The sequence below is a fragment of the Bombina bombina genome, chromosome 4 (genome assembly GCF_027579735.1).
Source record: "Bombina bombina isolate aBomBom1 chromosome 4, aBomBom1.pri, whole genome shotgun sequence".
Lineage (NCBI taxonomy): Eukaryota > Metazoa > Chordata > Amphibia > Anura > Bombinatoridae > Bombina > Bombina bombina.
In genome coordinates, this window is record NC_069502.1 from 74,886,854 (window position 1) to 74,901,457 (window position 14,604).

The window sequence follows — 14,604 nt, forward strand, 5'->3', positions numbered from 1 at the left end:
GGTTTGTTGACAACCTTGACAGATGAAATCTCTCTCTTGGGGGAGAGTATTTGAAGTCCAGAAGGTATCCCTAAGATATTATCTCTAGCGCCCAGGGATCCTGGACATCTCTTGCCCAAGCCTGGGCGAAGAGAGAAAGTCTGCCCCCCACTAGATCCGTTCCCGGATCGGGGGCCCTCAATTCATGCTGTTTTAGGGGCACCAGCAGGTTTCCTGGCCTGCTTGCCCTTGTTCCAGGACTGGTTAGGTCTCCAGCCTTGTCTGTAGCGAGCAACAGATCCTTCTTGTTTTGGAGCAGAGGAAGTTGATGCTGCTCCTGCTTTGAAATTCCGAAAGGAACGAAAATTAGATTGTCTAGCCTTAGGTTTGGCTCTGTCTCGAGGCAGGGCATGGCCTTTACCTCCTGTAATGTCAGCGATAATTTCTTTCAATCCGGGCCCGAATAAGGTCTGCCCTTTGAAAGGTATATTAAGAAATTTAGACTTAGAAGTAACGTCAGCTGACCAGGATTTTAGCCACAGTGCTCTGCACGCCTGAATGGCGAATCCGGAATTCTTAGCCGTAAGCTTAGTTAAATGTACTACGGCATCTGAAATAAATGAGTTAGCTAACTTAAGAGCTTTAAGCCTGTGTGTAATCTCATCTAATGGAGCTGATTCAAGTGTCCCTTCCAGAGACTCAAACCAAAATGCTGCTGCAGCCGTGACAGGCGCAATGCATGCAAGGGGTTGCAATATAAAACCTTGTTGAACAAACATTTTCTTAAGGTAACCCTCTAACTTTTTATCCATTGGATCTGAAAAGGCACAGCTATCCTCCACCGGGATAGTGGTACGCTTAGCTAAAGTAGAAACTGCTCCCTCCACCTTAGGGATCGTTTGCCATAAGTCCCGTGTGGTGGTGTCTATTGGAAACATCTTTCTAAATATCGGAGGGGGTGAGAACGGCACACCGGGTCTATCCCACTCCTTAGTAACAATTTCAGTAAGTCTCTTAGGTATAGGAAAAACGTCAGTACTCGACGGTACCGCAAAATATTTATCCAACCTACACATTTTTTCTGGTATTGCAACTGTGTTACAATCATTCAGAGCCGCTAACACCTCCCCTAGTAATACACAGAGGTTTTCCAGCTTAAATTTAAAATTTGAAATATCTGAATCCAATCTGTTTGGATCAGAACCGTCAGCCGCAGAATGAAGCTCTCCGTCCTCATGTTCTGCAAGTTGTGACGCAGTATCTGACATGGCCCTAACATTATCAGCGCACTCTGTTCTCACCCCAGAGTGATCACGCTTACCTCTTAGTTCTGGTAATTTAGCCAAAACTTCAGTCATAACAGTAGCCATATCCTGTAATGTGATTTGTAATGGCCGCCCAGATGTACTCGGCGCCACAATATCACGAGCGGGAGATGCAGGTACTGACACGTGAGGCGAGTTAGTCGGCATAACTCTCCCCTCGTTGTTTGGTGAAATGTGTTCAATTTGTACAGATTGACTTTTATTTAAAGTAGCATCAATTTCTATTGGGCTCCACTTTGGCATTAGCACATATAGCACAGATGTCTTCCTCTGAATCAGACATGTTTAACACACTAGCAAATAAACTAGCAACTTGGAAATACTTTTCAAGTAATTTACTATAATATGAAAACATACTGTGCCTATAAGAAGCACAGAAAGAGTTATGACAGTTGAAAGTTAATAAACTGAAAGGTTATAGCATCAAATCTTTGTAAAAAACACAATTTTAGCAAAGGCTTGTTCCCATTAGCGAAGGATAACTAACCCTGATAGCAGAAAAAAAAGTTACAGAAATAAACGTTTTTTATCACAGTCAACTACAATCTCACAGCTCTGCTGTGAATGATTACCTCCCTCAAAACAAGTTTTGAAGACCCCTGAGTTCTGTAGAGATGAACCGGATCATGCAGGAAATACAATGAGCTTCTGACTGAATTTTTTGACCTCCCCCTCACACACAACAGTGAGAGAGATCAGTAAACTGTCATAAATTAAATAAAACAACTGCCAAGTGGAAAAAATAATGCCCAAAACATTTTATTCACCCAGTACCTCAGAAAATGAAACGATTTTACATGCCAGCAAAAAACGTTTAACATAAATTAAGTGTTATTAAAGAGCCTGTTGCCAGTCCCTGCAAATTAGGCTAAAGTCTTATGCACACAGTATAATTCCAGTGAAGTGCCATTCCCCAGAATACTGAAGTGTAAAATATACATACATGACAGCCTGATACCAGTTGCTGCTACTGCATTTAAGGCTGAGTTTACATTATATCGGTATGGCAGAATTTTCTCATCAATTCCATTGTCAGAAAATAATAAGCTGCTACATACCTCTTTGCAGATTAATCTGCCCGCTGTCCCCTGATCTGAAGTTTACCTCTCCTCAGATGGCCGAGAAACAGCAATATGATCTTAACTACGCCGGCTAAAATCATAGTAAAAACTCAGGTAGATTCTTCTTCAAATTCTACCAGAGAAGGAATAACACACTCCGGTGCTATTATAAAATAACAAACTTTTGATTGAAGGTATAAAACTAAATATAATCCCCATAGTCCTCTCACACATCCTATCTAGTCGTTGGGTGCAAGAGAATGACTGGTAATGGCAGTTAGGGGAGGAGCTATATAGCAGCTCTGCTGGGTGAATCCTCTTGCACTTCCTGTTGGGGAGGAGTTAATATCCCATAAGTAATGGATGATCCGTGGACTGGATACACTTAACAAGAGAAATTAACCCTAGAAGCTCCCTACATGCTCCCTAATTAACTCCTTCACTGCTGGGCATAATACACGTGTGGTGCGCAGTGGCATTTAGCAGCCTTCTAATTACCAAAAAGCAATGCCAAAGCCATATATGTATGCTATTTCTGAACACAGGGGATCCCAGAGAAGCATTTACAACCATTTATTCTATAATTGCATAATTTGTTTGTAAATAATTTCAGTGAGAAACCTAAAGTTTGTGAAAAAATTTGTGAAAAAGTGAACAATTTTTTTATTTGATCGCATTTGGCGGTGAAATGGTGGCATGAAATATACCAAAATGGGCCTAGATCAATACTTTGGGATGTCTTCTAAAAAAATATATATACATGTCAATGGATATTCAGGGATTTCTGAAAGATATTAGTGTTCCAATGTAACTAGCGCTAATTTTGAAAAAAAGTGGTTTGGAAATAGCAAAGTGCTACTTGTATTTATAGCCCTATAACTTGCAAAAAAAGTAAACAACATGTAAACATTGGGTATTTCTAAACTCAGGACAAAATTTAGAAACTATTTAGCATATGTTTTTTTTTTGGTGGTTGTAGATGTGCAACAGATTTTGGGGGTCAAAGTTAGAAAAAGTGTGTTTTTTCCATTTTTTTCCTCATATTTTATAATTGTTTTTATAGTAAATTATAATATATGATGAAATAATGGTATCTTTTGAAAAGTCCATTTAATGGCGAGAAAAACGGTATATAATATGTGTGGGTACAGTAAATGAGTAAGAGGAAAATTACAGCTAAACACAAACACCGCAAAAATGTAAAAATAGCCTTGGTCCCAAACGGACAGAAAATGGAAAATTGCTGTGGTCATTAAGGGGTTAATCTCACATCTGATGGCTCATGGACACCCACCATTTTATGAAAGATAATAATATTTACAACATAATTCTTTAAAATGACAATCTTTTTAACAAAATCAAATAATTTATAGGAAATAGAATTCTACCATTATTGCAACAGAATTTATTTAAACATTGCATTTTTTTTGTTTTGCTTGCACATAAAAGACAGTAACCCAGGTTTATTAAAATTCTATTTTATTTGGCAGAATTTGGCTATTTTAAGCAACTGTTCATTAAGAGGCTTGACTTCATACAATCTCTGTACACAATACACTTGTATCACTCTCGATTGGTTGGAAAAGATGACACCTCTTTGCCAAAAAAGTGGAAGAGTGGGGGTTTGAACCACTTCTGCTAACTGGACATAAGCTAGGTTTGATAGCACTAAGTTTACATGCAAAATAAAAAACAAAACATTTTTTCTATGTTTACAACATGAAACAAGTGATAGAAAATGTACAAGTTCATTGTCCTTCGAATAAGAGTCATCATGTTACAACTATAAAATATATCCTGGCTGAAGAGTGGAATAAATATATGTACAAGTCTCCTAATAGATTCTGTTCTGGCCTTGTATCTATTCATAAAACTAAATTCATATAATATACAGTGCTGTGAGAACATTTGCCGCATCCAGCGCAACCTACATTCTAATATTTATTAACATCACCTGCAGCCTTTTTAAAAGTTCTATGGAACCTGCAATGTTAGGATTAATTCTCTTACTTGATGGAAGAAACACTAAGGAAAGATCTTGCACTTTATTCTCCCGGTGGGAGAATACTTAAAATAAAGTATGCTTAGTATTTCTATTGTCAGTGCTTGCTTTGCAGGAAGGGTGTACTTCATGTCAGTAGACGCAGAGATCAGGGAACTTCATCTCATACACAGGGATGGAATGGCTCTGTGGCTGACCGTATGCGGCTGTGATGGTACCAGATGGGCTGGGAGGGGGTCTGCAATAGAGAAAGGTACATTAAAGCATAGAATGCATCTGAAGAATAGGTAAGATTGTGCCATCTACAGGTCACAATAGGTTATTCTCTCTTTTCTACGGTGCACCAATATTTATCATGTACCAAAAAATTGATGAGAGTTAATATGTTTAATACAGTACAGGACACAGATGTGAGTGTTTTAGTGTATAATAATATTTACTGCATACCTGCCTGTATATCATCGTAATATATACAATAAGGACGTTTTTAATTGTTTATTTATTGTGTTCTTGCAGCCAATATAAGCATGCAGTTTTGGTCTATAAGGAGTGTTTATGTCCTACACATACAAGGGACAGAAATTGATGACTAGATTACAAGAGGATTTATTTAAATAGTGTAGGTTGCGTTATCCTTTGTGAGACCTTGCACAAATAATAACAGACAATATAGTAATCTTAACGTGGCTGTAATCTTTTTAGCTGAAATACAAGTTGTGCTCAAACACAAGTACTGAAACACAATCCCAAATACCACTGTGAAATTCAGTAGTTATTAAGACCTAAAGTAAACCATTATTATCTGTAGTATAGCACAGAACTTCACTACTTGAACGTTCAATTGAGATCTGACATAAATATATGTTGAAATTTAAAGTGAATGTCAATTTAGATGAATTGGTGCCCGATTTTTTTATAATCCTATTAAAAACAAGGGCACTTTAATTCATCAAAATTTACATTTCACTCGTTTTCTTCAAATACTTACCTTTTAACCCTGACAGCCGCTGCAGCGCTTCCTCCGCCCGTCACACGCCCGACGAATCCGGCTTCCTCCAATCACGGCGTTGCCTCAGGCCATTATTCCCCCGGGGGGGGGGGGAGCCGTGATTTGAGGATGACCGATCCGTCATTTCTGACGTATGAAGAGGCTTCCAACGACCGGGGGAATCGCTGGAGCGGCTGTTAAGATTAAAAGCTAAGTATTTGAAGAAAATGAGTGAAATGTATATTTTTATGATTTAAAGTGTCCTTGTTTTTAATAGGATTGTTAAAAACTGGGCACCGATTCATCTAAATTGACATTCACTTTAAAGGAACATAATTGTGCAGTATGTACACTATATATAACAATGAGACTCTCACAGCTACGAATTTTTCCTGTCTGATGCTGCTTATTTTGGTCATATTTTGGCCATTTTGTCAACCACATCTCCAGAAGTGACAGAAGGCTGATTTTTCTTAATGAAACATGGATAATGGTGTCACAATAAAACAGGATAAGGCCTGTTTTATATGCCTTTGCTCAGGCATAGTGTTTAGCAGCTTCATGGGAAGGGCAGTTTGGGGACAGGGTTTGGTCCGTGATGGGGCAGGGTGTTGGCATTGTTAGGCAGGTTTTGGTTGGAATTAGGCGTTGGGTTAAGGAGTTGTAAACAGGTTAAAATGTGTTGGGGTCAGGGTTTGAGTGTTGTTGGGAGGAGTATTTAGGCAGTGTTGGGAACAGGGTTTGACTAGTGTTGAGGTCAGGTTTAGGAGGTGTTTTGTAGGGTTTGGGCAGCGACAGCAGCAGGGTATGGGTGGCATTTGGAGGCAGGGTTTATGGGGTTTTGAGAGCAAGATTTGTCTGGTGTGGGAAAAAGGATTTAGGTGATGTTAGGGGTAGGGATTGCCTGCTGTGGGGAACAGGGTTTAGGTGCTCTTGGGAACATGGTTTAGCTGGTGTAAGGTTTAGGTGGCAGGGATTGACTGGTGTCATGGTTTAGGAACTATTGGGGACAGGATTTGGCTGATATGGGGAGCTTGGATTAGGCAGGGTTTGGGTTTTGTGAGGGCCTGATTTTAGGCTGTGTAGGGAGCAGGGTTTGGCTGAGGTGGGGAGCAGACTTCAGGCAATGTTGTGGGCAAGGTTTGGGTATTGTGAGGAGAAGGGTTTAGGCAATGTTGTGGGGAAGGTTTGGGTATTTTGAGGAAAAGTGTTTAGGTAACGTTCTGGGCAGGGTTTAGGTGGTGTAGGCAGCATGGTATAATCGGTGAGATACCCTGAAACAATGATCCCCTTTCCATACTGTCTAGTAAGATACTGGACATACTGAGGAAGGGGATACCTTGGCCATAGCATAATATTGAAAAAGGATTAGTTAAACACAAGTAGACTTACCGGATTGTCAGTTCAAAGATTTGGTTGAGTTTACTCTGCAACAATGTTGCCTTACAAAAAAAGTAAATAAAGAAAAAAACATGTTACTAAATGAAATAGACATAGCAAGTATTATAAAATAAAGACTGTACTAGTTTCACCAACTATACCAACTTCAGTGTAATATAGTAATTTGCATGACTGTTCATTGTTCAATGCAAAAAAAAAAAAAAAAGACAAACAGTATGGTGAACAGAATTTATAAACAAAAATAAAAAGGAATCTAATTTAGAGTTTGTATTTTCAAAGTGTTTTAATGTTACTTTGTCTAGATTATGTAAGATTAACAAGGCAAGTGAGACAATCCCACTCCGTGCTTCTTATTTACAAAGATAGAATGTGAATCTGCTTATATTTACATTGAAACTCAAACAGCACTTTTAGTTGTGTACTTCCTGCCAATCCCCTTTGCTGATAAGCACTGCTACCAAAGATTATTTGCAGACGTACTTCCTCCCACTGCTGATTGGGCAATAAATGCTTTGACTTATAGGTACAAATATCCAGTGTACTTATTAGCAATGATCATTAGTAGGATGTACCCATCAACCAATGAGCATTAGCATGATGTGCATATCAGCTAATGAGCATTAGTAGGATGTACCTAGTACTATGTACCTATCAGCCAATGAGCATTAGTAGGATGTACCTATCAGCTAATGAGCATTAGTAGGAAGTACCTTTCAACCAATGAGCATTAGTAGGATGTACCTATCAGCTAACAAGCATTAGTAGCATGTACCTATCAGTTAACAAGCATTAGTAGGATGTACCTATCAACCAATAAGCATTAGTAGGATGTACCTATCAGCTAACAAGCATTACTAGGATGTACCTATCAGCCAATGAGCATTAGTAGGATGTACCTATCAGCTAACAAGCATTAGTAGGATGTACCTATCAGCTAATGAGCATTAGTAGGATGTACCTATCAGCTAATAAGCATTAGTAGGATGAACCTAGCAGCTAATGAGCATAAGTGGGATGTATATATCAGCTAATGAGCATTCGTAGGATGTACCTATCAGCTAATAAGCATTAGTAGGATGTACATATCAGCTAATTAGCATTCTTAGGATGTACATATCAGCTAATGAGCATTAGTAGGATGTACATATCAGCTAATAAGCATTAGTAGGATGTACCTATCAGCTAATGATCATAAGTGGGATGTACATATCAGCTAATGAGCATTACTAGGATGTACCTATCAGCTAATGAGCATTAGTAGGATGTACATATCAGCTAATTAGCATTAGTAGGATGTACCTATCAGCTAATGAGCATTAGTAGGATGTACCGATCAGTTAATTAGCATTAGTAGGATGTACCTATCAGCTAATGAGAATTAGTAGGATGTACCTATCAGCTAATGAGCATTAGTAGGATGTACATATCAGCTAATGAGCATTAGTAGGATGCACATATCTAATTAGCATTAGTAAGATGTACCTATCAGCTAATGAGCATTAGTAGGATGTATATATCAGCTAATTAGTAGGATGTAACTATCAGGTAAAGAGCATTAGTAGGATGTACCTATCAGCTAACGAGCATTACTAGGATGTAACTATCAGCTAATGTGCATTAGTAGGATATAACTATTAGCTAATCAGCATTAGTAGGATGTACCTATCAGCTAATTAGCATTACTAGGATGTACCTATCAGCTAATGAGCATTAGTAGGAAGTACCTATCAGCTAACAAGCATTACTAGGATGTAACTATCAGCTAATGTGCATTAGTAGGATATAACTATCAGGTAAAGAGCATTAGTAGGATGTACCTATCAGCTAACGAGCATTACTAGGATGTAACTATCAGCTAATGTGCATTAGTAGGATATAACTATCAGGTAAAGAGCATTAGTAGGATGTACCTATCAGCTAACGAGCATTACTAGGATGTAACTATCAGCTAATGTGCATTAGTAGGATATAACTATCAGGTAAAGAGCATTAGTATGATGTACCTATCAGCTAACGAGCATTACTAGGATGTAACTATCAGCTAATGTGCATTAGTAGGATATAACTATTAGCTAATCAGCATTAGTAGGATGTACCTATCAGCTAATTAGCATTACTAGGATGTACCTATCAGCTAATGAGCATTAGTAGGAAGTACCTATCAGCTAACAAGCATTACTAGGATGTAACTATCAGCTAATGTGCATTAGTAGGATATAACTATCAGGTAAAGAGCATTAGTAGGATGTACCTATCAGCTAACGAGCATTACTAGGATGTAACTATCAGCTAATGTGCATTAGTAGGATATAACTATCAGGTAAAGAGCATTAGTAGGATGTACCTATCAGCTAACGAGCATTACTAGGATGTAACTATCAGCTAATGTGCATTAGTAGGATATAACTATCAGGTAAAGAGCATTAGTAGGATGTACCTATCAGCTAACGAGCATTACTAGGATGTAACTATCAGCTAATGTGCATTAGTAGGATATAACTATTAGCTAATGAGCATTAGTAGGATGTACCGATCAGCTAATTAGCATTAGTAGGATGTACCTATCAGCTAATAAGCATTACTAGGATGTACCTATCAGCTAATGAGCATTAGTAGGAAGTACTTATAAGATAATAAGCATTAGTAGGATGTACATATCAGATAATGAGCATTACTAGGATGTACCTATCAGATAATGAGCATTAGTAAGGTGTACCTATCAGGTAAAGAGCATTAGTAGGATGTACCTATCAGGTAAAGAGCATTAGTAGGATGTAACTATCAGCTAATAAGCATTACTAGGATGTACATATCAGCTAATGAGCATTACTAGGATGTACATATCAGATAATGAGCATTAGTAGGAAGTACCTATAACCTTCTAAGCATTATTACAATGTATCTATCCCCTAATGAGCATTAATAGGAAATGGATATTATTCTTAATGATAGATCCTGTTTAAATTCACAGACACAACCAAAGTTAATGTAGCATTTAACAGTTTACAGCATTTTACAGCACTGTATGAAGGTTTATGATCTAATTAATATAAAACCCTTTGAAGAAAATATTTTATACTATATGATATTCCTAACAGCCTGGGTCATTTCTTGATAACATATTGTGTACTAGGTCAATCTGCTTCGGATATACTTATAAAAAGGTTCTAGAAATTCCGTCTATTTTGTTGTGGGAATGAAGTACAAACTGTATCTTTACTAGGGATGGGCGAATGTGTAAATTTCCGAATTCGAATGTTAGAACGAATGTTATTACCGAAATTCGAATTACAAATCCGAATGCTGATACGAACGAATATTCTTAAAAATTCTATAATCGAATGCTATTTACAGTTTTCGATTGTCACTTTTGAATTCAAATGTTTATAATTAGATTGAATGTCCACATTCGAAATTTCCAATTTAACATTCTATTTAACAAATACTATTCAGAAATTCAATAGTTCATGTGCTAGGGAATCTAGTAAATTGATAGATAATAGATACAAATATATCAATTTGAATGTTTCTATTTCGATCGAATATTGCATAATTCGAATATTACATTTAAATAAAGCATTATAGAAATATTATTACAAATATATAAATTCGAATTTTTCTAAACAAATATTTTCGAATGTAATCGTAAAATTTGAAACCGAACATTCGAAAATCGAATGTTAGAATGTGAAAATTTGTTTCATTTTTCGAATGTTGTGAAACATTCAGCCATCCCTAATCTTTACTCATTCCGTGTTTGTGTTCTTTACAACCAATCTCTGATGTCAGCATTTTATTTTGCCAATAACAATAGTATTTCTGGTGGGGTCAAGGTCATAAACATACAAAGCTTTAGTTTATAACATTCTTCGGGGCCTGAAATGATAATAGTTGAGACACATCACTATGCTGTTATTCCATGAAACTTATTTGCAGCCTAATAAAGAAAAAAATAACACTGGCCAAGAGAGAAATTGTGCAAAATATGTGTCTTATTTTATTGCATTATATTGTAGTGCATATGTCACTTCACATCTAGAATCCTATACATTAAGATAAACAGCTTTCAAGCTAAACATTGCCATTATATAATTGTGTGAAAAACCTCACAGTACTGACGAGGAGTCTTGGATAATCTTGCCAGAGAGGAGCGCTTTAGATCACCAGGCCCTTGGGGGCCAATTCTATAAACATTGCAAGTCTAGAACTGGTTTTCCACACCTTATAGAATTCTATAAAAAAGGGCTGTCCCTGCGAGTGGTGAGATATCTCCGATACAAATAATGAGACAATTCTGCTAGGTAAAAGTTTGCAATGGGGGGGGCAAAGTACAGAGGGGGAAACCAGCGGGTTTTAAAACTTAAATATTATACCTAATACAAATCAAATTACGTTGTTGTCAGTTCACTGTACCTTAAATTCCCAGTAATGTTAGTACGCATAGGTTTCCTTTCAGAGTAATTAGTGTTCTAAGAATTTTGGTGAAAACTTACGACTTTTTAACTGACGAGAAAAACAGTGAGAACTGTAGCAAGAAAATGTTTATATAGTTATGCTAGGATTTGAGTGACAATTTTATATACACTCTATGTTTATCCCCTTTTTTATAAAAAAAACAATTACAATTTCTATTTTATACTTTTAAGTACTAAATTCTATGTGTTTCTGCAGCAGATCCAGTGTACTTAAATTATAATTTATGCTGTGCATAGTTAATACGATTTATTCCTGTGTAATTTACCAACACATTTTACATTTTTGATAAAATACGATTTTTGGTGAACAATTTTGTTAACGATTTTTGATGCACCTTAACAAAACAATTTTTCCCTGTGTATTTTTGTGTGAATGATTTAATTATTCGTTTTGTATGATTTTTAAATTATGATTTTTATTGTGCACATTTATAAAGTATGCATCTCCTTTCCTTAGCGAGACACTGTGTTTTTAGGGTAAAAAGAGGCTTTATATAATTCCACCAGGGAGGTGAGCATTCTTATAAAATCCCACCAGCCCAGAGAGATTGATAGAATCGACCCCTAGTGAGAAGTGATGTCTGTAAATCAGATGTGCAAACTAACAACATTTACATGAGGTAAAATATCAGAGCCTAATTACCCTGGCTCCGCAGTGGGCTGCAATTTCTTCAAATGGAGCTTTCTGGAACTTTTCCACCACCTGGCGCCGCCTCTCTCGCTCCTGCTCTTCTACAGCAACACTGTCTACTGAACCAAAAAACACAGACTAAGCCTGTAGTAACATTAAATTTATCTCATGTTCTTTTTTTTATATCTTGTGTTGACTTTAGCCAAAAGCATATCCAAAAGTGCAGAGGATAACTGTGCCTGGGCACGAGTCAGCAGAGTATCAGGCGGTATTCTAGCATCGATGTTTTATTAATCACATATGACACAAAATGATACTATTTGAGGTCTGTTCTACAGTCTATACCATGGATCAGTAAAATCCCCCTATAAAATGAAAAATCAGTTTGTGCACATCCCATCCTGTGCAATTATTCCGGCTCACACCTCTGGAACAGCTTTATATTTGTCATATCTAACATTTGATGTGGTTCAGTCTCATTAAAAGTGCTAACATGTTAGAGACAATTAAATAATCAAACAAAAACTAGATTTATTATTATGTATTCTGATTCTATATACAGAATTATTATAATTTCTAAAATTCAGATAATTGGAACTTTTTCATTTTCTTTTCTTGGCTAACAGTGTCATGAGCCAGTGTTGTAATATCTGATACTGAGGTGTCCGGCAAGCAGCAATCAAGAGGCAATCTGAATTATTTAAGTATATTGCAAACTTTATATAATTAAACATCCTATAGGGTATTTAAAGTGTTTTATGCCCCTTTAATTAAAGGGGCATAAATTAATAACGTGTTTCTGCCATGCCCCCGGACCTTCTTCATCAGGGGGCGTGTCCAAAACACAATGATGTCAATACTGCTTATTGCTGACTTTGTTTCATTTTGTTTTATTTACTATCCACTATTCTGTGGGACTACTTGCTATTTATGTACTGTGGACTTATACAGATCCAGAAAGTTCTTAAAGGGCTGTCGGAGCTGAATACTGTGAAAGGATAACATTGTCAGTGAGACATTGCAAGGACGAAAGATTGATACAACGCCTGCTAACACACCTCCTCAGTAAGCGCATACATTTGGGGGTCAGGGTATTTTGCATGTAAGTTCTACACATGTGGGACCCTTTGTTTATTTTTCTATCAACTGGTATTTTGAAATTAGAAGCCTGTTGAAGAACATAGTGAAATTTCAGTCTTTTATCTTCTGACTTAGTATCCTTCCTGCATCGAAACTCTGTTATGATTTATGTTATTTTATTGCTGTTTTTAGTTTATGTGAATCTGAACGCACATTTGAAATTATATATTAAATCATCTTTTGTTTATCTAAGATCTTAAGCAGATAGAATGATTGTTCTGCGCCACAGTTTTCTATATATCTGCTATAGGTTTAAACATTTTCTGGGTTTGCTGTGGATTCACATTTTTTACTGTTGTTTGATCTTGTGAGGAGCGCAAGGGGTTAATCTCTGGTTCTCACTTTTGTCTCCTGGACACATTTAATTAACCCTTATTTATACCTTATACTTGATTTCAATTTATTTTACTGTATTGTTTTATTTTGTATACTCATTTTCTAAATTCCACATGCGAATAAAGCTAAACTCAATGTCATTTTGCACAAGTAACATTTGAGTCATTGAGCATTTGAACAAATAGCTTAACATTGAATTTGACCATTAGTTTGTTTAATCATGTGTAGTAAAAAAAAACAAAAAGAACCATGTATGTGCATTTGTTGTTCGTGTGATCTGCTTATCCTTTATACATATGGCTGATGAAGCCTGACCCTGCGATATTCTATACTGTGTTTGTTTGATCAACAATGACCATGTGAGAATAAATTAAAATAATAACTACAAATTGCTTACCAATGGCGTTCTTCAAAGTTTCAAATGTAATCTCTTCTGCGGGTGCTCTCTAAAGGAAATAAGACAGTTCTAGTGTCATAAACAAGTCACACTGAAAAAAGAGGTTTCAAAATACAAAGTGGATTAAATGTAGGCACTTATTTTATGTTAATAAATAAAATACATACTGCTGTAGATTGTATTAGAAGATGTTAACAGCAGGCATTATTAAAGGTAAATAAATATCATATGCCTTTTTATAATAGTATTTCTTAAACAACATTTTGCTAGAGATACGTAGTTTAAAAACCCACAGGCTTATTACGAGTGGAGCGCTAATTAACACTGCCGCTCGAGCTAATTAACGCTCCCGCTGTGCTAGAAGTAAGCTTTTTGTGCTCATCAGGTTGGGCTCGTATTATGAGTCGAAAGTAAACAGTTTTTGCTTGCGCGCTAACCCAACAAGCGCAAAAAGCCGAAGTTAGAATATTGGGTGCTCGTTTACGTATTCCCCCATAGAAATCAATGGAGCAAAAAAAAACACCCCACTCTCGCGCAAACCTGATCTCATATTCTCAAGTGTGCTAACGTGACGAAAATATTAATATTTCACATTCCAATGTTCTTCACATAGCAGAATATTTTCTTTTTATTCATAAATACATAATTTTATTTTTTAATGACTCTCTAATGGATTGGAACAATTCTGAATTTGAAAAACCTATGGCAATCTGTGCATGGCATTTCACATTACTCTTCAAGGGCATGGAATAGGCCCCAAACCCTGTCCTGTGACTCCCTTGGAAAGCACTGATATATTCTGTATACAACACAGCTCATATTATTTTAACACCTTTAATTTAATGGCACACGACCACTTATAGATACTG

The 14,604-nt window shown here is 36.6% G+C and overlaps 1 protein-coding gene across 3 annotated transcripts in view; it reads right to left on the bottom strand.

Annotated features, from left to right (window-relative positions):
- Positions 1 to 3,827: 3,827 nt before the first annotated feature.
- The window catches only part of EFR3B (EFR3 homolog B), a 423,284-nt gene continuing 412,507 nt past the window's right edge, over positions 3,828 to 14,604 (bottom strand). For 2 of the 3 annotated variants that reach the window (XM_053709514.1, XM_053709516.1), the window contains 4 exons: positions 13,736 to 13,784; positions 11,875 to 11,981; positions 6,748 to 6,797; positions 3,828 to 4,605 (listed from right to left, as the gene is read on the bottom strand). In XM_053709514.1, coding sequence (XP_053565489.1) covers positions 4,500 to 4,605; positions 6,748 to 6,797; positions 11,875 to 11,981; positions 13,736 to 13,784 — 312 coding nt within the window. In that variant the 3' untranslated portion in view covers positions 3,828 to 4,499. The remainder of the gene's footprint in view (positions 4,606 to 6,747; positions 6,798 to 11,874; positions 11,982 to 13,735; positions 13,785 to 14,604) is intronic. The other variant, XM_053709515.1, reaches the window with a different exon arrangement.